Source organism: Capra hircus, chromosome 15 (assembly GCF_001704415.2).
Source record: "Capra hircus breed San Clemente chromosome 15, ASM170441v1, whole genome shotgun sequence".
Classification (NCBI taxonomy): Eukaryota; Metazoa; Chordata; class Mammalia; order Artiodactyla; family Bovidae; genus Capra; species Capra hircus.
In genome coordinates, this window is record NC_030822.1 from 73,639,891 (window position 1) to 73,663,222 (window position 23,332).

Here is a 23,332-nt window from a genome sequence, read left to right on the forward strand (position 1 = left end):
TAAAAAACAAAGTAACTGGAAAATATCCCTACCTTAAAGTAGAGAATGCCCACAGAGTTTCTTACCACACCTATAACTAGCCTGTCACCGAAGTTTGTTGGCTTTATCTTCTAAAGATCTCTCTACTGCATACCCGTCCCCATGTCCATAGCTATTATGCTAATCCAGGCCATCCTCATTTCTTACCAGACTCAAGCATAACCTCCTAACTGCTCTCCTGTTTCTACTTCAGCCCCTTTCCAAACTGTCTTCATATTGCAATCATTTATTCACTAAGATAAATCATACAGTGCTCCTCAATGCCAATATGAAGCAAGCAATTAAACAGATAAAGTAAGATAGTTTCATAAAGTGATTCATATAGGCATCCCAGTGGCTCAGACGGTAAAGTGTCTGCCTACAATGTGGGAGACCTGGGTTCAATCCCTGGGTTGGGAAGATCTCCTGGAGAAGGGAAAGGCCACCCACTCCAGTAGTCTTGCATGGAAAATCCCATGGATGGAGGAGTCTGGTAAGCTACAGTCCATGGGTCACAAAGAGTCAGACATGACTGAGCGACTTCACTTTCTTTTTCCTTTCATTTAGTGATAATTATAAGTGATAATAATAATCATAATAAAACTCAGAGTAATATAAAATAGAGTGCTTAAGGGAGGGAAAGTTTCTTTAAGGAAGTGACCAAGGGAAACTTTGCAGTTTAGCTAAAACTTGGATGAAAAGGAGATGGTCATTTGGAGAAAGAAATGTAAAAAGAACTTCTGGGTAAAAGGCACTAGAAGTTCAAAGGCTATAAATCAAGAATGTGATTCAATGTTTGAGGCTTTTTTCCTGGAAGTTGGTGAACACAGTGATGTGAGATATAAGATGAGGTTGGAGAAGTACATAGCGATCTTGTCGGGTAAGCTGTGCTGAGCAGTCTGCAAGTTACTCTAAGTGCAATATGGAGAGTTCTGAACAAAAGAGTGACCTAATTTATATGCTGAAAAAACAAAGCAAAAAATGTTTGACTGCTGCATGTATCTTTTCAAAACAAAATTTTGATATCACATGTACATGTTGCTCTCACCCTTGCTTAAGATCCTTCAATGTGTTGGCATTGCTCCAAACTGTTTAATCCAGCCAGTGCTAAGATTAGGCTCCGTCCTTTGCCTCTAGGATCAAATGGAGCCACATGCACCCTCAGACTTCACGTTGGCCTAAGTGGAGTTTTTTTCAGGTTCACACGTTCTCCACTCACCTCCCCACATTTGCACGTACTACTCCTCTGCCTTCCTTACTGACACTTTCTCTGCCCAGCCTCCCTCCACTGAGTCTTAGCCCACACTGTAGATCTCTGGCAATATGCAACTTGGCTGAACCACAATTGTACATTTGTGTGGTTTTTCGTTCAATAACTATGTTGGCTACTATTTTTTTCCAATTAAGAAACTTTTTGAATCCACAGAAAAATTAAGCAGAAAAGAGGGTTCCCATTACCATTGTCTTCACACACTGAACCTTAACTCCTCCATGATCAACATCCCCCTCAGAGAACGACATTTGCTGCAGTCGATGAGCCTACGGTGACACATCATTACCAGTCAAAATCCAGTGTTTAAATTAGCGTTCACTCTTTGCAGCAACATGGATGGACCTGGAGATTATCATACTAAGTGAAATAAGGCATAAAGAGGACAAATACCATATGATATAACTTATATGTGTAATCTAAAATATGACACAAATGAACCTATTTACGAAACAAAATCAGAATCAAAAACAAAGATCAGACTGGTGGTTGCCAAAGGGAAGTGGGCTGGGGAATGAATACAGTGGGAGGTGGGGTTAGCAGATATAAACTTTTAAACATAGAATGGATAAATAAGAATGTCTTACTGTATAGCACAGTGAACCATAGTCAATATCCTATGATAAACCATAATGGAAAAGAACATAAAAAGAATGCATATAACTGAATCACTTTGCTGTACAGTAGTAATTAACACAACATTATAAGTCAACTATACTTCAATAAAAATAAAACAAATAAATGAGGATTCACTGTTGATGTCTACATTCTGTCTTCTGACAAAATGTATCTACCATTGTAAATTGTGCATAATAGTTTCACAGTCCTAAAATTCCTCTGTGTTCTGCCTATGCAATGTCTTTTTGGAATCACCATTAATCCCCAGTTGCCTGCAGGCACAGAGCTCAGTAAATAATGCATATTCAAAAAAACTTTTGAATGAATAATTTAATAGTTTTGAAAAACTCAAAGTATGGCAAAATATTTACACTTCACTATGCATTTTGATTATTTTAAAAAAATCTAACCTTACTAGAGAATAAATTTCTTGCAATGGTGCAAAAATTTTTGCAATATTAAATAACATTAGACAATAGAGCTATGTTTATTAAATTCAGGAAGTACACTATTGAATGAGCGGTGACCATTGAGTGCAATTTAAATTATAAAACAAGGGAATACAGGAGGTAAGAATTATGCTTTTAAAAATTAACAGGTAACAAAAATTAGATAGGAAGAATCCTTCAATGATTGTAAATGTGACTAAATAAAGACTGGAAAATAGGGGGAAGTCCGTGGCTCATCAGTAACCTTTGACTACATACAGCAGCAGTGGTAGATTTAAATCCTATAACTTCATGTAAGGAAACTAGATTGTGTATGACATGAATATCTTAGAATCATCATATCAGATAACTGAGTATGTTATCTGCATAGTTAAAATTATCATTATCCTGGAGAATCAATTTTGGAAAAAAATGGATTATCTACTAAGAAAAGCAGCCTGCGGATTTAAGTTCAAATCTACACACTTAAAGTTATTGTCTGACTCAGAATTCATGCTTCCTGCCTGCCACTATTTATATTACACATAAGTAAAAATAATTTTGAGGAATGAAGTCAGAAAATAAAACAATGTGAAGGACAGCAAAAAATAAAAAGGAAACAGACTCACAAGTTAAAAAAATCAGAAATATTAAATCACCAAGAAACAAAATAGTTTAAGTAGATGGATGACAATAGGGGAGCTGTCTGAAAACAATTCATAAAACTGAAGCAAGCAGTATTTAAGCTGCTTTATAAATAAGGATATAGAAATTCAGTGGTTAAGTAAATTGTCCCATTATATGAAACTTATAGATTTCAAAAAATATGATTAAAATTTAGGCCTCTGAATCCACAACCATGATATGCGTAGAGCTGGCAACAGTACAATGTATCTCTAAGATTTATACACTGATGTTGGAAATGAAAATTAGTACAAACTATTTGAAAATCAAGTGTAGCACTTTTGTTTCAAAAGTATAAAAATTTCAATAATTTTGTATCCTATAATCTTCTGTCTGGGATTCTGTTCTGGGGAATTACTCTAATATGTGGAATTACTCTAATATGTGGAAAACAATATACATGAATGATGAACATACTCATGTCAACATTTTAAGTAAGAGAACAAATCTGGAAGCTACACAAATGTTCCACAAAAGAACAGTGGTTAAATGATATTGAGTACACAAGACATTACTTTGCTAACAAAGGTCCATCTAGTCAAGGCTATGGTTTTTCCAGTGGTCATGTATGGATGTGAGAGTTGGACTGTGAAGAAAGCTGAGTACGGAAGAATTGATGCTTTTGAACTGTGGTGTTGGAGGAGACTCTTGAGAGTCCCTTGGACTGCAAGGAGATCCAACCAGTCCATCCTAAAGGAGATCAGGCCTGAGATTTCTTTGGAAGGAATGATGCTGAAGCTGAAACTCCAGTGCTTTGGCCACCTCATGCGAAGAGTTGACTCATTGGAAAAGACTCTGATTCTCGGAGGGATTGGGGGCTTGAGGAGAAGGGAATGACAGAGGATGAGATGGCTGGATGGCATCACTGACTCAATGGACGTGAGTCTGAGTGCATTCCAGGAGTTGGCGATGGACAGGGAGGCCTGGCGTGCTGTGATTCACGGGGTCACAAAGAATCAGACACGACTGATCGACTGAATTGAGCACAAGGAATATGATAAATTATTACTATAAAAATGAGAAAATATTCATATGTGACTATAAGTACATGATTTATTAGCTATATGTAATAAAATACTGCTGCTGCTGCTAAGTCGCTTCAGTCATGTCTGATTCTCTGCGACCCCAGAGATGCACGGGCTCCCCCGTCCCTGGGATTCTCCAGGCAAGAACACTGGAGTGAGTTGCCATTTCCTTCTCCAATGCGTGAAAGTGAAGTTGCTCAGTCGCGTCCGACTCTTAGCGACCCCATGGACTGCAGCCTACCATGCTCCTCCCTTCATGGGATTTTCCAGGCAAGAGTACTGGAGTGGGTTGCCATTGCCTTCTCCAGATAAAAATACTAGAAGGGTATAATAATGTAATATAATAAAAACACACCCATTAAAACCCCAATTGTGTGAGAGTTTTGTGTCTTTTAAAATATTTTAAACTTCATTTCAAGTGATCTCATAAAGAGTTCAAAATTTATAGGTTGATGAAATTTATCACAGGATAGAATTGAATCATGGAGAAATAAATTGAATAAAGAGAAACTTTCAACTTTAAAAGGTATAGTGTGACTTATTGTGAATACTATATTACTTCAATTCCAAGTTAAGAATCACTAGATAAGAATGATATTAAACTCCATGTTTTTCTGCTTTTCTGATTTATCCTCTCCTCCATCAAAAATGTAAGAAATAAAATTATTATTTCTCTGGAAAGGTAATAACTCTTCCAGCTCTTTTTTCTTTTTCAAAATTCTAGAAAGAGAAATAATGCTTTTTTAATTTTAGATTTATGACAGCTTTTATCTGGTAGAGCTAGAATTATTTGTATTGGAATATGTGTTTGTATCAAAATCTGTAATCTGTTGAATTTAATCACACTAAACTCTCTCAAATATACATATTTAACTAACTTAAAATAATCCAGCCAACTAAAGAAAGCTGAAACAGAGATCTGAAAATCAGATATACCATTGGGAAGGAGAAAGATACACATTTGTTCATCCAACAACATGTCATTCAATTTTGTAGTTTGAAAATAGCTTAGATTTCCTCAGTTAAAAGTATGCTGAAAATCAAACAAGATAAGTTAGCTCTTGGAATTAAGAATAATGGGGCAAACATAATACAAAAAGCAGGGTTAGAGCATTTCGGTTTAATCAAACAATTTCTGAAGTTCATTCATTCAGCTATATGCCAGTTCAAATCTGTGAAGAGACAAGGATGAGAAACAGGAATTTGATTGTGATTATCTTATTAACTACATGAGTACATGGTTAGTTGCTTTAGTCATGTCTGACTTTTTGTGACCCTATGGAGTGTAGCCTGCCATGCTTCTCAGTCCATGGGATTCTTCAGGCAAGAGTACTGGAGTAGGTTGCCAAGCCATCCTCCAGGGGATCTTCCCAACACAGGGCTCGAACCTGTGTCTCCTGCATTACAGGTGGATTGCTTAACACTGAACCACCGGGGAAGTCCCTTATTAATTATATACACTTTTTTCCCCAAGAGCTGTGTAGGTCTGTCAGACAGTGTTTAATTGCAAAGAATTAAATTACTCTGGAGAAGGCAATGGCACCCCACTCCAGTACTCTTGCCTGGAAAATCCCATGGATGGAGGAGCCTGGTAGGCTGCAGTCCATGGGGTCACTAAAAGTCGGATACAACTGAGCGACTGCACTTTCACTTTTTACTTTCATGCATTGGAGAAGGAAATGGCAACTCACTCCAGTGTTCTTGCCTGGAGAATCCCAGGGACAGGGGAGCCTGGTGGGCTGCCGTCTCTGGGGTCACACAGAGTTGGACACGACTGAAGCAACTTAGCAGCAGCAGGAGCAGCAAATTACTCTAGCTTAAATAGGAAGTGTTTTATTTTAAGTATTAAACAGTTTACAAAATTATTGAATTAAATTAACAGACTCCATGATCTTTGAAAAATGACTGTTAAAGCTAGTCAATGGACCAAGACACAGAGGAAAACACTGATGTCTACTAAAGACAGGAAAAGTCCAGCCCTAGTCCCATACTCCACTGCTGTGGTTTGTTTGGAAGTCATCACAAATAGGACAGCTCCACATTCAAGAAGACTTTGTGATCTGGAAGCCTCTGATGTACTGCCAGTTCCAGAATTCCACCACGTTACTATAATTTGCACCAACAAAATGATTTTCTTGTGTGTAGCTTCTTAACTCCCATAAAGCTAATGGTTGGACAACGAGCCATTCGGTTTTGCTGCCACAGTCAGAGGGTGAAGGGGAAAGGAAAAATAATGTCTCTGTTACTATACTTGTAGGCAAAAAAAAAAAAAAAAAAAAAACCGCCAGAATTGGTGGAAGTTCAATCTATAGCTCCCCAATCTATATCTCACTTTTACTTTTAAATACCAGGCATATGCATCTGACTGGCTATACCTAAAATATATTCAGAGCTCTAACTGCAAGGGAGTCTTGGAAATATGGTGCTCATTTTTTCATCTCTTCAGTCCAGGAAGACACACTAGAATGAGGGTGAAATGGATGCTGAAAACTAAAGTACTATATCCCTTTCATTATTCAACATCTGTACACATTCTTCTCCCCATTCAACAGTTCCATGAAAGTAACAATTGGCAGTGGAAATGTTCCAACTGACATTGTGCAAATATCTCTCAAACAAATGAAAATGTACTCACCATCTCCTTAAGATGGAGAGCCAAGAAACGTCCTTTAGTCATCCTGTCTCCTCTAACAAGCTACAATAGAAAGTTACCTATGCACAACACTCTTTCACAAGAAAGGAAGGGACCCAGGCTATTTAATTTTTAGATACCAAACAGTATAAAGAAGAAAATATGGCTATTACAGTCTTCATGTCATAAGGCTGCAGTTATAATTTCTAACTTTCTTCCTTCTCTGGACATTTGTTACTCCCTCTGTCTTCAGCCAGCATCTAGGCTGGAAGAGGGAGGGGAAAGGGACTCCAGTTCTTGTTTTTCCTGGGAGACAGCAGCCTCCAGTACCTCCCAATGGACCCAAGGAAGTCAGTTTCCAAAGTATAATCCAGAATATATCAAGTTTCAAACAAAGCCCTCAGTGCCCGAATTTTGTACCAGAATCTGGAACTGTGATGTTTGACTTTCTAGCCTGTAGACAAAGTACTTGAAGGAGGTGCAATGATTGCAGAAATACTCTTCTTTCACCACAGTAATTAACTGGAAAAAGAACTATTATTCTTCCTTTATTTTTACCAAGATAAAGAAGTAAGGGGGAAAAATACCCTGTTATGCCTTCATACATAATTAAGTTCTAATGTACAAACAGGGTTAAGCTTTAGATATACACAGATAATTTTTGAATCTCATAAAGGGATCAAGTTTGGAATGAGACTAGCCACAAAGAGTGTATAACCAGGAAAGATCATCTCAATACACAAAGTGTGCTTTGACAAAGAGCTATTCCCTTCTGCCACCCTCCCAAATCCTAGTAATGTTATTTTTATGTATTTCAGTTCAGTTCAGTTCAGTTCAGTCACTCAGTCGTGTCTAACTCTTTACGACCCCATGAATCGCAGCACTTCAGACCTCCCTGTCCATCACCAACTCCCAGAGTCCACCCAAACTCATGTGCATTGAGTCGGTGATGCCATCCAACCATCTCATCCTCTGTCTTACCCTTCTCTTCCTGCCCCCAATCCTTCCCAGCATCAGTGTCTTTTCCAATGAGTCAAATCTTCACATGAGGTGGCCAAAGTATCGGAGTTTCAGCTTCAGCATCAGTCTTTCCAATGAACGCCCAGGACTGATCTCCTTTAGGATGGACTGGTTGGATCTCCTTGCAGTCCAAGGGACCATTCCAAATTATCATGAGTGTTCTCTCACCTCTTCTCTTTTAAACTCATCCAGCTGTGTGATTCACCTCTGTGTGGTGCCGAAGAGGAAATATTCCTCATGTCTCTTTCTTAAATTTATATTTAACAATTTTAAAAAATAAAAAAATTAAATAATTAATTAATAGCTAGATGGCTTTGAATGGGAAATGGTCCCAATGACATATGAAAAAGGAATTTCTTCAACTTCATGAATGACTCTTCATGCTACCAGGCTACAAGGTAGCACCTTTCACTGCTTTGCTGAGTACTGTTAAGGTGCCATGGTTTACACAGATGCAAATTAGGCAGCAGTTAAGACTGAGTTTGGCCTCATTATTAGAACCTGTTCATTGGGTGGTACAGGAATAATTTCCCAGAGGTGGATTTGAGAAATATCCAAGGGGTAAAAAAAAAAAAAAAAAAAAAAGTTCAACAGGGGAAACTTTAAAATTAATCTGTCATGTGATAATCTGTTGACAGATTGGTTATCGGAAAGACATGGAACAAGAAGATGCAGCAGAAACCGTCAAAACGAGGGGGAACGAGTCATCCATCATCCTGACAGGGTTAGAAGGAAATACGTTATATCACTTCACAGTGAGGGCTTATAATGGAGCTGGATATGGGCCACCCAGCAGTGAAGTGAGTGCAGCCACCAAGAAATCCCGTAAGTGACCTGGGCTTTGTGTTTGTCTCAGACAAAAGGGAAACATTTTTTAACATTTCTGAAAGCCACGTGAGGTACATAATAAACTGAGTTGAAGAAGAGTTTTGATTCCTAGTCTCGCTTCAGTGCTTAGATCTGAATTCTAAAACTAGCTCGGAAAATTTTGCATTCACAGTACATAAAGGTTATCTTCCTGTGAAACAAGGCTAAGCGATTTTTGACACACAAGGGAGATAAAAGGATTTGGGTTCAAAAGCTCAGCAGAGTAGCTATTAAAATGATACTCCTGGAGCAAAACCCTCCTTATCTGATTCTCTCTGGAAGGAGGCCTATTGTGCCAGCCAACTACTGAACACAAGGTTGAAATACTCATAAGAATTTAAGTGAATAAAGGTATTTAAGATATCTTTTGCACTCACTTTTCTTTTCATTTTGCAGCCCCCAGTCAAGCACCTAACAACCTCAGGTGGGAGCAACAGGGCTCTCAGCTTTCTCTGGGCTGGGACCCCGTAAGACCATTAGCCAATGAGTCTGAAGTCATGGGCTACAAGGTCAGTGTGTGTTCACTCTGTTGGATAGATACGCATCTCAAAAATTGCTATTGTGAGGATGTGCAATTAAAAAGGCATAAGAAGACCTATTAACATAGCTGTTTTTTTCCCCCTCAATCATTGTTCTATCTATATACTGGAAACTGCCTTCATGCAGTGGGAAAGTCAAGGCAATCAAAATCAGTTTCAGCTGCACAAGGCATAGGAAGTGAATGGGTAGAAAAGACAACAATTTGAACACAGAGTGAAGATGGTTCCATGATGCAGTGTCAGGACAAGCAAAACTTTGACAGAGAGTCTTGGCATTCTCTCCCCCAAAACAAATTGTCCTGGCAGATGGAAAAGACTGGACCACTTAGTTTGAGTAGAAAGACTTTCCATTAGCAAAGAAACACAAGAAGAAAAAAATGCTAGGGTCAGCACAGGGGGTACGAGAGAGACCATCGAGAGAGACAGCTGGCTCCAAAATAGATCCAACATTTCACGTAAGTCACCCTGCTATGTGCCAACAAGAGATCTGAAAATATAAAAATGCTCAGACAGTTTGTTTTGAAAAACAACTTTGTCTCTGATTTTAAAAAATATGTGGTCTAGGTATTGAATTGGCTGAACTTCAAATTCTTCTTCCATAATATTGGATTCTATTTCTTAAACTCATACAGAATCATTAATGGTTATTATTTATAATGGAATTTTAAAATATTTCAATGATTATCTTTAGACTGAAAAGCATTATTTAGGTGGCTGTTCAATTATCTGAGATGGTAACACAGTATTTGATTTACAGAGGGCTAAAATTCTGAAGCTAAAATCTGAAATAGTTATAAATGAAATACATTTTTAAGTTAAATAATTCCCAAGAAGAATATGTTCAGATACAAACTGTAGTACTTCTTACAGACTAGAATTATGGATCATAAACACCCTCACACTAAACACTCTCTCAAATCTGTCCTAATCCTCAGGGACGTTGAATTTGATCTTTGGGGGAGAACAGGTGAGCCATTCTCTCTGTATCCTTCCCTAGTCCTCTTCTTTCCACACTCTTCCCCTCATCTTCACACTTTGTAGTCTAAGGCAAGTAGATACTTCAATGATTAAGGTAACAGTATGGTCAGAAATGGTGATGGATCACCAAGAAATAACCTGATCTCATTCAAACTGTGGCAAGCAGTCTCTCAAACTGGAGTGGAAAATAGATGGTAGATGAAAGCATATGACTGCCTGGAAGAGCCATTTGGCTTTGGGCACATCTCAGCAAAGAAAAGAAGCACCACACAACCTGGAGAAAACATGAAGCTGGGCATAGGGCTCCTGGTGAGATGACCCTCCTCCTCGCCCACGTTTGTCCCTTCTATCACACCACTGCTCACCCTCCTTACATGTTGCTGTCTCCCTGCCCAAACTATACATGATCGAAGGCAAAGCCTCTGTCTTATTCATCTCTTTATGCTCAGTGCTTCTAGGAAGGATGAAAACATTCATTTTGACCCAACTAGAGGTATTTTATGCAGTTAGTCACAAGTGTAAATTATCAGGTGTGTGTTTTCCTAGCATGATCTTCCCATTTGTTATGTGGAGTGGGGAAAGAGAACCGACCCTTAAGTCAGACAGACACCAGTTCAAACCCCAGTTCCATAACTTTGAACTAGTTACTTAAACTGAGTTTCATTTTAACTTCAAAAAAAAAAAAAAAAAGCTAAGATAAGGGATTTCCCTGGTGATACATGGTTAAGAATCACCTTGGAATGAAGGGGTGGTGGGTGTAAACCCAAGTCAGAAAACCAAGATCCCACCTGCCATGGAACAACAAAGCCTGCGTGCTGCAGCAACTACTGAGCCCAAGAGCAACTAATGGAGTCTGTCTGCTGCGATGAGAAAATCCCATGAGAAGATCCCACAGGTAGAGCCTGTGTACTGCAGCTAAGATCTGATGTAGCCAAATAAAAAATAAAGAGATCAATATTTTTAAATGCAAAAATAGTATCATAGGGGATTGTTTCAAGGATTAAATAAGACAATATGTGTAAAATGTTTAGTGTATAGCAAGTTCACTTTCTAACAAAAATAGTGCACTCACTAAAAAAAAAAAAAAGCTACTATTTTTCTTATTGTTATTGGAGGAATTTTACTCACTAGGTAGAACTTTTTAATATTTTAACAGAAGAATTTGATCTTTAAAAGTTGCCTGCCAGTTCTATCTCAATGAAAACAGCACAAAACCCCTCGGAATACCTTGTTGCGGGAGAAGAATCTCTAATGTTGTCCATCTTAGTTGTGGAAATAGTGCCAAGTAGGCACATATTGACAGGGCTTTTTTTTCTTCTTTTATTCCTTGAAATGGTCTCACCTCCTTATGTCCCCAAGAGGGAAAATCTAGTTTCTAAGAAAGGAGCCTGCTGGTAACAAATAGAGTCTACCTTATTAGACCTTCTGATAGATGGGCTAATCGCCAGTGGGAGACCTACTGGCAGGAATGATGCAAAGGGACCCTTGAGGGAAGGGGACTGATGACTGATGACTGAGGTAGAGCCAGGGTTCCCCTACAAAGGTCTGGTTTTCACAGGGCAGGTGACTAGGCATGAAAGCTCCTATTGACATAGGCACAATGGAACAGGAATGTGAATATAAGCTAAATTAAACAGTAGCCATGAATATAAACTAATGAGATGGAACCTAGGGAACACAAGATTGGATCTTCCTTTTCAGAGCATGAATTGGAGAAGAACTATACAAGAGCTGCCTAGGCAAGGATCTACATGCAGTTAAAACACTCATACCATCTGGAGGGAGGTTCACACAAATGTGGAGTGGATAGTAGGATACTCAGAGGGAGAATATTTGATTCCCGCTGAAGTGAATTGTTAGTTGCTCAGTCCTGTCTGACACTTTGCAAATCCATGGATTGCAGCCCACCAGGAACAGAATTCTCCAGGCAAGAATACTGGAGTGGGTTGTCATTTCCTTCTCCAGGGGACCTTCCCAACCCAGGAGTCAAATCTGGGTCTCCTGCATTACAGGCAGATTCTTTACCATATCTGAGCCACCAGCAAAGAAGCCAAAATATTGAATCCCTATATTGCACATCTAAAACTGATATAATATTGAAAATCAACTGTTATCTGTTGTCAGTCACATCTGACTCCTTGCAACCTCCTGGACTATAGCCCACCAGGCACTTCTGTCGACGGGATTTCATAGGCAAGAATTCTGGAGTGGGTTGCCATTTGATTCCTACTACATCCCCAGAAAACTACTACCAGACCAAAAATGGTACCAATGTAATAGTGAGTAGTGTGTAGCAGTCACAATACATTAACAAAACTAGGGGCATGTCAACACACTAATCATTTCTGTTTCTGTGAGTTAATTTGAGGTAGACTTGACCCAATAAGAGGCTTCCCTGGTGGCTCAGACAATAAGAAGTCTGCCTGCAATGCAGGAGACCCGGGTTCATTGCCTGAGTTAGGAAGATCCTCTGAAGGAGGGAATGGCTACCCACTCCAGGATTCTTGCCTGGGAAACCCCATGGACAGAGGAGTCTAGCAGGCTACAGTCCATGGGGTTGTAAAGATTCAGACCCATTAAGACTGAGTTCACCTCTTAGAATTCTTGGAAAATTTGTGGTAGAGGACTTCCTGCTAATCAAAGTAAGAGAGAACTTCCACAATTAATCGCAATATCAAAAGGAAGGTAAATTTATTTTCACTTTTTATCTTGACCTATCACTTTGCTTTTACAAGCAAAAGGGATCACTAGAAACATACATGGTATGTAAATTTGAGCCTGGAAACTAGAAGTAGGAGTCAGTGCCTGAAGTTTAAAGTGCAGAGATGGTGTATTTTATCTTTTGCATCAAGTCTAGCTTAAGATGGATGAACTAAGGGAAAATCCTCATCTAGAAATGTCAAGATTGTAAAAATGATTAATAAGTGATAAATATGGGGGGAAATGGATTTGTTCCACAGACTTGATCCATAAGTGATCCACTGAACTCTGCTTTTTCATAGTTAAGATAGTATATACTAGGTGCAATTTATTCTCAATGATTTAGATCATGGACTCCCCTGGTGGTCCAGTGGTTGGGAGGGGACACTGGTTCAGTCCTTGGTCTGGAAGGATTCTACATGCCGTTGCACAGCTAAGCCCATACACCACAACTACTCAAGCCTATATGATCTAGAGCTCATGCTCAGCAATGGGAGAGTAGCCCCTGCTCACCGCAACCAGAGAGAGCCCGCGGGCAGCAACAAAGACCCAGGGCAGCCAAAAACAAATAAATAAATACAAAAATAACATAAAATAGTAAGATAAAACAGCAAGAGTTTGGAGTTAGATCAGTCCATTTTCTAAGAAAGCATGGCTCTTACTTCCCTATTCCAGAGATTGAGGTGTCAGCAACATACATAAGGACGAGATATTACCAGAGAAGTACACAATGATATGGAAAATATAATTCAAATGTGTTAAGAGAAAAAAAAAATCAGTCTCCCTATCACAAAATTTATCAGGGACCTCAAAGTCAGCAAGAATATAGTGAGAGAAGGATGGAATTGAACTATTTATAATTGTGTCATAGGCAACACATTAATATTGGATCTATTCAGATAAACGTTAAGCATTACCTATTTAGTAAAATTTCTCACTGCTCTTTGAAACTGTCCAAGAGAGTTTGGACTTCTTGGGATTTTGTTTAAGAAGTCTAGATTTAATAGTAATACTTTTAAAACATCAGAGCTTCTATTCATGAGCAAGAGTAATAGAAGCCTGAAGAACCAGAAAAATGCTGAAAAATAATTGTTTTTTGTAGACATGGTTACAAATTATTTACCTTCAAACAAGATAGCTTTCCATATAAAAAGCTGAGTCAAATGTGGGAGCTTATTTAGCATTTTCATCACTTCTTCAGGTCAGTTAATAAGTGATTCATTTTACAGTTCCCAATCCAGAATCAAATCCATGTTTCCTTAATATATTACATATCAGTTGTCAGAAAACTGGGGGAAAATATTCAAAGAAATTTCTTAATGTAACTTACTTTTCCCAAATAAGTATTTTCAAATGAAAAAAAAAAAATCTTTGTTTTTAAAACTTCACTAGTTTGGGGTCTGGATCTAGAATACTTAGTATCTTTAACACATATTGCATCTGTTACTGGCACTTCCAAAAAGGACAACATAACTCTGGATTGAAGTATCAGTTCAAGTCAGTCACTCAGTCATATCCAACTCTTTGTGACCCCATGTACTGCAGCACACCAGGCTTCCCTGTCCATCACCAACTCCTGGAGCTTGCACAAATTCATGCCTATCAAGTTGGTGATGCCATCCAAATATCTTGTGCTCTGTCATCCCCTTCTCCTGCCTTCAATCTTTTCCAGCATCAGGGTCTTTTCCAATGAGTCAGTTCTTCGCATCAGGTGGCCAAAGTTTTGGAGCTTCAGCTTCAGCACCAGTCCTTCCAATGAATATTCAAGACTGATCTCCTTTAGGTAGGACTGGCTGGATATCCTTGCAGTCCAAGGAACTCTCAAGAGTCTTCTCCACCACCAAATTTCAAAAGCATCAATTCTTCAGGGCACAGCTTTCTTTATAGCCCATCTCTCAAATCCATACATGACTACTGGAAAGACCATAGCTCTGATTAGGGAACCTTTTGTTGGAAAAGTAAAGTGTCTGTTTTCTAATATGCTTCCAGGGTTTGCCATAGCTTTTCTCCAAAGGAGCAAGCATCTTTTAATTTCATGGCTGCAGTCTCACTGCTTTCATTGTTTCCCCATCTACTTGCCATGAAGTGGTGGGACCAGATGCCATGATCTGAGCTTTTTGAATGTTGAGTTTTAAGCCAGCTCTCTCATACTCCTTTTACTTTCATCAAGATACTCTTTCCTTCCTCTTCACTTTCTGCCATAAGGGTGGTGTATCTGCATATCTGAGATTATTGATATTTCTCCCAGCAAACTTGATTCCAACTGTGCTTCTTCCAGTCTGGCATTTTGCATGATATACTTTGCATATAGGTTAAATAAGCAGGCTGACAATATACAGCCTTGATGTATTCCTTTCCCAATTTGGAACCTGTTCGTTATTCCATGTCCAGTTCTAACTGTTGCTTCTTGACCTGCATACACATTTCTCAGGAGGCAGGTAAAGTGTTCTGGTAGTCCCATCTCTTTAAGAATTTTCCAAAGTATTTTGTGATTCACACAGTCAAAGGCTTTGGCATAGTCAATAAAGCAGAAATATATGTTTTTCTGGAACTCTCTTGCTTTTTCGATGATCCAGTAGATGTTGGCAATTTGATTTCTGGTTCCTCTACCTTTTCTAGATCAAGCTTGAACATCTGGAAGTTCTCAGTTCACATATTGCTGAAGCCTGTCTTGGAGAGTTTTCAGCATTACTTTGCTAGCATGTGAGATGAGCGCAACTGTGCGGTAGTTTGAACATTCTTTGGCATTGCCTTTCTTTGGGATTGGAATGAAAACTGACTTTTTCCAGTCTTGTGCCCACTGCTGAGTTTTCCAAATTTGCTGGCATATTGAGTGCAGCACTTTCACAGCATCATCTTTTAGGATTTGAGACAGCTCAGCTGGAATTCCATCACCTTCACTAGCTTTGTTTGTAGTGATGCTTCCTAAGGCCCACTTGACTTCACATTCTAGGTGAGTGATCACACCATCATGATTATCTGGGTCATGAAGATCTTTTTTTGTATAGTTCTTCTGCTTATTCTTACCATTGCTACTTAATACTGCTTCTGTTAGGTCCATACCATTTCTGTCCTTTATTGAGCCCATCCTTGCATGAAACGTTCCCCTGGTATCACTAATTTTCTTGAAAAGATCTCTAGTCTCTCCCATTCTATTGTTTTCCTCTATTCATTTGCACTGCTCACTTAGGAAGGCTTTCTTATCTCTCCTTGCTATTCTTTGATCTCTGTAGTCAAATGGGTATATCTTTCCTTTTCTCCATTGCTTTTAGCTTCTCTTCTTTTCTCAGCTATTGATATATTCTCTGCTTTTATATTCAGCTGTAATTCTCCTTAATGATCTTGGGAGTGGGTTTTTTTTTTTTCTTTATGCTATGAAAGAAACTTCTCAAATTATCAAGTAGAACAGCCATCTTATACTTACCATATTCTCCTTGTACAGATTTAAAGTTAAGTGGAAGAGAAAATAAATGCTAACTACCAAAGCCTATGCTTTCCCTAGAGCAAGTATCCCTCTCTCCACCAAGAGAAACTTCTGTCCACTCAGAAAAGACATGTGCAGTCAGGGGAAATTCAGTATAAGAGCTTCAGGCTACGTACCAAGAAACCAAGGTCTCATTTTTCAATCTACAGTGGAAATGTCCTCTCCCAATATACAACCCCTTCACCTTTTCCGGTGGCTCAGATGGTAAAGAATCCACCTGTAATGCAGGAGACCGAGATTCTATCCCCTAGAGAGGGGAATAGCTGGGCTACCCACTCCAGTACTTGTGCTGGAGAATTCCATGAACAGAGGAGCTTGGTGGGCTACAGTCCATGGGGTTGCAAAAAGTCAGACATGTCTGAACAACTAACATTTCACCATACATCTTCCCCTTTACCTCTGCTTTCTGCTATTTATAGAGCATGAGGAAGTATGGGGGGTCGGGCTCAAAGCTTACTACTTACTGTATGATCCGTCAATACATAAGAATTTTCATTAGTTTATTCCATTTAGCTACTAGTTAGAGCCTGCCAGACTCCTGAGACATAGGTACACTTGTATTGAAAATATATTCCACAGCCTATATAGTGTGAAGCCCATCCATATATTTCTCCAGTTTTTCAGGGAGCTTAGGGTCTATAGCCATGCTAATCTTGATTGACTATATCCTGCATGCATGCTAAGTCACTTCAGTTGCATCAGACTCTTTGTTATCTTATGGCCTCTAGTTCTCCAGGCTCCTCTGTCTGTGGGGTTCTCCAGGCAAGAATAGTGGAGTGGATTGCCATGCCCTCCTCCAGGAGAGCTTCCTGTATCTTACAGCTGTTCTTCTATCTTATATTCACTCCAAATATGGGATTCAGCCCTTTACTGTGATCCCCACAAGTTAAAATGACTCATACATAATAGTTCATACAATCATTTCTATATTTGATTATGCTTATATGTTTTTCATCATATTTTAAAAATTAAGAAAGAAATGGCTTGTATAACATGAAGATGTGTATATGTATACCATGTATATATAACATGACATATAATGTGTGTGTATATATATAACATATACATATGGTCATAGCAAACACCCTGGTCATAACAAAATGGTCATAGCAGACACTCTCTTCCAACAACACAAGAGAAGACTCTATACATGGACATCACCAGATGGCCAATACCGAAATCAGATTGATTATATTCTTTGAAGCTAAAGATGGAGAAGCTCTATACAGTCAGTAAAAACAAGACCAGGAGCTGACTGTGGCTCAGATCATTAACTCCTTATTGCCAAATTCAGGCTTAAATTGAAGAAAGTGGGGAAAACCACTAGACCATTCAGTTATGACCTAAATCTAATCCCTTAATATTATACAGTGGAAGTGAGAAATAGATGTAAGGACTAGATCTGATAGATAGAGTGCCTGATGAACTATGGACAGAGGTTTGTGACATTGTACAGGAGACAGGGATCAAGACCATCCTCAAGAAAAAGAAATGCAGAAAAGCAAAATGACTGTCTGAGGAGGCCTTACAAATAGCTGGAAAAGAAGAGACATGAAAAGCAAAGGAGAAAGGGAAAGATATAATCATATGAATGCAGAGTTCCAAAGAATAGCAAGGAGAGATAAGAAAGCCTTCTTCAGCGATCAATGCAAAGAAATAGAGGAAAACAATAGAATGGGAAAGGCTAGAGATCTCTTCAAGAGAATTAGTGATACCAAGGGAACATTTCATGCAAACATGCTCACAAAAAAGGGCAGAAATTGTATGGACCTAACAGAAGCAGAACATATTAAGAAGAGGTGGCAAGAATACACAGAAGGCCTGTAGAAAAAAAGAGCTTCACGACCCAGATAATCATGATGGTGTGATCACTCACCTGGAACCAGACATCCTGGAATGTGAAGTTAAGTGGGCCCTAGGAAGCATCACTACGAACAAAGCTAGTAGAGTTGATGGAATTCCAGTTGAGCTATTTCAGATCCTAAGAGATGATGCTGTAAAAGTGCTGCACTCAATATGCCAGCAAATTGGAAAACTCAGCAGTGGCCACAGGACTGGAAAAAGTCGGTTTTCATTCCAATCCTAAGGAAAAGCAATGCCAAAGAATGCTCAAACTACTGCACAATTGCACTCATCTCACATGCTAGTAAAGTAATGCTCAAAATTCTCCAAGCCAGGCTTCAGCAATACATGAACCGTGAATTTCCAGATATTCAAGCTGGATACAGAAAAGGCAGAGGAACCAGAGATCAAATTGCCAACATCTGCTGGATCATCAAAAAAGCAAGAGAGTTCCAGAAAAAAACATCTATTTCTACTTTGTTGACTATGCCAAAGACTTTGACTGTGTGGATCACAATCAACTGCAGAAAATTCTGAAAGAGATGGGAATACCAGACCACCTGACCTGCCTCTTGAGAAATCTGTATGCAGGTCAGGAAGCAACAGTTAGAACTGGACATGGAACAAGAGACTGGTTCCAAATAGGAAAAGGAGTATGTCAAGGCTGTATATTGTCACCCTGCTTATGTAACTTCTATGCAGAGTACATCATGAGAAACGCTGGAGGAAGCACAAGCTGGAATCAAGATTGCCAGGAGAAATATCAATAACCTCAGATATGCAGATGACACTACCCTTATGGCAGAAAGTGAAGAAGAACTAAAGAGCCTCTTAATGAAAATGAAAGAGAAAAGTTAAAAAGTTGGCTTAAAGCTCATCATTCAGGAAACTTAAGATCATGGCCTCCGGTCCCATCACTTCCTGGCAAGTAGATGGGGAAACAGTGGAAACAGTGGCTGACTTTAATTTAGGGGGCATCAAAATCACTGCAGATGGTGATTGCAGCCATGAAATTAAAAGATGCTTGCTCCTTGGAAGGAAAGTTATGACCAACATAGACAGCATATTAAAAAGCAGAGACACTACTTTGTCAACAAAGCTCCATCTAGTCAAGGCTATGCTTTTCCCAGTAGTCATGTATGGATGTGAGAGTTGGACTATAAAGAAAGCTGAGCACCAAAGAATCAATCCTTTTGAACTGTGGTGCTGGAGAAGACTCTTGAGAGTCCCGTGGACTGCTAGGAAATCGAACCAGTCCATCTTAAAGAAGATCAGTCCTGGATGTTCATTGGAAGGACTGATCTTGAAGCTGAAACTCCAATAGTTTGTCTGCCTCATGCAAAGAGCTGACAGATTTGAAAAGACCATGATGCTGGGAGGGATTGGGGGCAGGAGTAGAAGAGGACGACAGAGGATGAGATGGTTGTATGGCATCATCGACTCAATGGACATGAGTTTGTATATATTCCAGGAATTGGTGATGGACAGGGAGGCCTGGTGTGCTGCATTTCATGGGGTCACAAAGAGTTGTACACGACAGAGTGACTGAACTGAATAACATATACAAAGAAGACTTTATGGAAATGTCAGTGGGGGATAGTAGACTGAAAGGCACAACATGCAAACACACATATGAAATTGCCAACAGGAAATCCAGTTCTTAAAGGTCCTTATAGTCATCTTACAGCTGAGGCTTCTCACTGGTACTTGTGCTCCCACCTTCTTTTCACCCAGATTCTACTGTCTCACTGATTCCTCCTCACCCACCCAGAGCCACTGGGACTTTGGATTCATCACTCACTATTCTGAAGAGCAATTGTCTTCAAGATGCTCAGCTGGTGACTGTATGTGTGTTCCCAGTCACTCAGTTGTGTCCAACTCTTTGTGACCCCATGAACTATAGCCTGCCACGTTCCTCTGTCCATGGAATTTGGAGCAGTTTGCCATTTCCTCACCCAGGGGATCTTTGCTACTCAGAGATCAAACCTTGTGTGTGTGTGTGTGTCTCTCTCTCTCTCTTTTTTTTTTTTTTTCCATTTTCTTTTACTTTACAATATTGTATTGGTTTTGCCACACATCAACATGAATCTGCCACGGGTGTACATGTGTTCCCGATCCTGAACACCCCTCCCACCTCCCCCTCAAAACCATGCCTCTGGGTGGGATGATTTAAGAAACCTTGTGTCTCTTGCATCTCCTGCATTGGCAGGCAGATTCTTTACCACTGCACCACCTGAGAAGTACTAGTGGATAGCCCTTTTGTTTAATAAGATCCATCCTTCCAATGACACTTGTGGGCAAAACTAGCAAAAATTGATTCTGCTATATTTTTAGACTTACTAACACCATTACTTTTACCATAAGATGTACAGATTAGCCAATACTGTATCATTACTTTAAGAATAGCAGTGTGGCATTATTGTTTGTTTAGAATCATCTCTTTGGCTAACCCACGGTTCTCAGGTTTTTAAGTAGAATTTGACAATAGTCTAGAAAATAGACACTTTATGTCTGGAGATAGTCATTATTGTAACAGTCAATCATAATGTCCAGGTTCTCAAAGTACTCCCTGGTCTTGTTACTGTCAATAACTATTTCTGACATGTCTTGATAATTCCTTAACCATCTCATATTTGTCATTTGTATTCATTTTTTCTAAATCAGGATTTGGCAATGAACGAATATTCTCTAAATCACCTAAGGCTAACCATTAATTTAATATATCTTTTCACTTATTATACCTATTTACTCTCCTATAGCACTTCATCTCCCTGGATATATTGATAAAAGCCACATTTAATCTCAAACTCCTTTTGCTGCCATTAACGGATATTTCCTGACCTTACCTTTTGTTCCTAAATCTCAATTGATCCACAAATTTTTCTTCAACTCTGGATTTTACAGCAACACTAGATATGCATTACTGGTTGCATTTTTCATTGTCATAAGAATTGTAATTTATTGAGCCATAATAACAGTGTCCTCTAAAATAGTTACTCCCCTGCCAGTCCTTACCAATTTGCATACTTTTTTGTTGCCATAAATTCGCTTTCTAATTATCCAATGTAGATGAACAGAATTCTAATTCTTTATGCTCCTAGAGTCAAAATGAGAACCATAAATTATGATACAATTGTCATTTCTTTTAAAGCCAAGAAAACCTGCTATAGGCATCCTCCTAGAAGAGCTTCTGATTCCCAGATCTGTACTGCTCTGTACGTGGCTATAGCATCAAATATGTTTCCTATTGCAGTACACAGGACACTTGATTGCATTGCTGGTCTCCACTGTAAGCGCCATGAGAGCAGAACCATGTGTTCTTATTCTCTAAATTTCCAGTATATATCACTGTGCCTGACCTACATGAGATACCCAGTGAAATATTCTGTGACTTTTTTTCATTTCCCAACTATGTTGAAGTTATGGCATCCTTCCTTCTAAGGATTTCAATAGATGGAATTATTGCACATGTTATATACTTTTACAGAGAATTTACTTCTCTCCCATGACCAGAAGTAAATTGAAATCCATGAAAGACAGAGGAAATAAAATGCAGGGAGCATATGCTACCAGAATGCAAAAAGGAGGATTAAGTACAAGCAGGCTTCAATATGTGAAACTTACATTTAATTTTCTTTTTCTTGTATGTAGGTTGGTCAAGTTCAAACACATTTTCAATAAGAAAAATCTATTATAATTTTTCTAGTTTTCCAATGCAGTTAATCTTTTATGATGTAAATACTGACCACTGACAATGAACAATAATAGCAACAGAAGAAGTCGCTTTCTCTTTAAGCTTACCAGATCCTGTGCTGGACATTTTTACATTGTTTTTCTTTACAGTATAGGCACTTGAAATTTAGAAAGGTTATCAACTTGCCCAAATTTGCTCAGACTGAAATGTGTAGGAAATTGCTTTTTGTTTTATTTTGTAGGAGACTGTTTTGAATACAGGTCTGTATGACTACAAAATCATTGTTCTCTTCATTACACAAAGAAATCATTATACTAACAATTATGAAAAACCACAAAAACAATGAAACTGAATAAAAATTCATTTAAAATCTTCATTGCTGCTACTTGACTATTATGCACACACAAATAAGTTTACTGGGTGGCAAATGAATAGAAACAGTATGATACAGTGAAACACCTCTGAACTGATCATCAGATTACTAATCTTCTAATGCAATAACTTTCACAACTGAACATATAATCTTGTATAAATTGTGTAATCTCTACAAACTTAGTTTACTGACCTATATACACAAGCTAATTCTGTGTCCTAATCTGTAGTTCTAAAACTCTGTTTACCATAAATATATGTTTAATTCTAGTACCATGAACAAATGTCAAAAAAGCCCTAACTTGAGACTTACCTGTTATACAGTGGCTAAGACTTTATGGTCCCACTGCAGGGGACCTAAGTTCAATTCCTTTACAAAAACTAGATCCCACATGCCACAACTAAGAGTGAGAGCAGCCAAATAAATTATGTAAATATTTTTTAAAAAAGAAAAAGGCCTTAACTTGGCTATCTAATATATCCAAATGCCAATTCATCAAAAAGTAAATGCAAAGGTAAAATTAAAAATACTCTTATGTTTTTAACTTTTCAGCCATCTTCTACATTGTTAAGGTTTTATTATTGATATATTTAACAAATTTTCTGATTACTCCTTTCAGATGATTTGAAGATAACAATTTTGAGTTCTTCCTCAGTATACTATTCACTTCATTAGCCAGGAATAAAACATTTTCAATGATCTGCCCCCTTGCTGCCTACTTCTCTAGCTTCAGTTTCTCACTATTCTCAACTGTCTTCTAATACTATTGCTTTCTTATTACTTAGATTGTTTTTTCATTTTCTCTTATCTCTGTAAAATTTTTCTGCTCTTCTTCTCCAACTTGTGAGCTCTACTTATCTTTTCTTTTTTTTTTTTTTTAATACTTAGCTCAGCACCACCTTCTCTTAGGTTGGTTTAGTTGCTTAGGAGCCTTCCCTAAACCACCAGAGGGGATTAAACTCTCTTCTGCATTCCCATAGCCCCTTGCATACACTTCCATTGCTGCATATAACATATACATTACATTGGCTTGCATATCTGCCTAAGCTGTAAGCTCCCTCTACTTAGCTCAGAATGTGATATACAGAAGACAGAATGTGATATTTGGAATCCTTGATTGACTATCAAATCCTTGATTGACTATTAAAAATCTATCATCA

General features: G+C 38.5%; 1 protein-coding gene across 1 annotated transcript in view; it reads left to right on the forward strand.

Moving 5' to 3' along the window:
- Positions 1 to 23,332, forward strand: part of LOC102176145 (contactin-5) — an 87,702-nt gene that overhangs the window by 56,362 nt on the left and 8,008 nt on the right. Inside the window, exons 5-6 of the mRNA XM_018059878.1 lie at positions 8,334 to 8,520; positions 8,959 to 9,071. Coding sequence (XP_017915367.1) covers positions 8,334 to 8,520; positions 8,959 to 9,071 — 300 coding nt within the window. The remainder of the gene's footprint in view (positions 1 to 8,333; positions 8,521 to 8,958; positions 9,072 to 23,332) is intronic.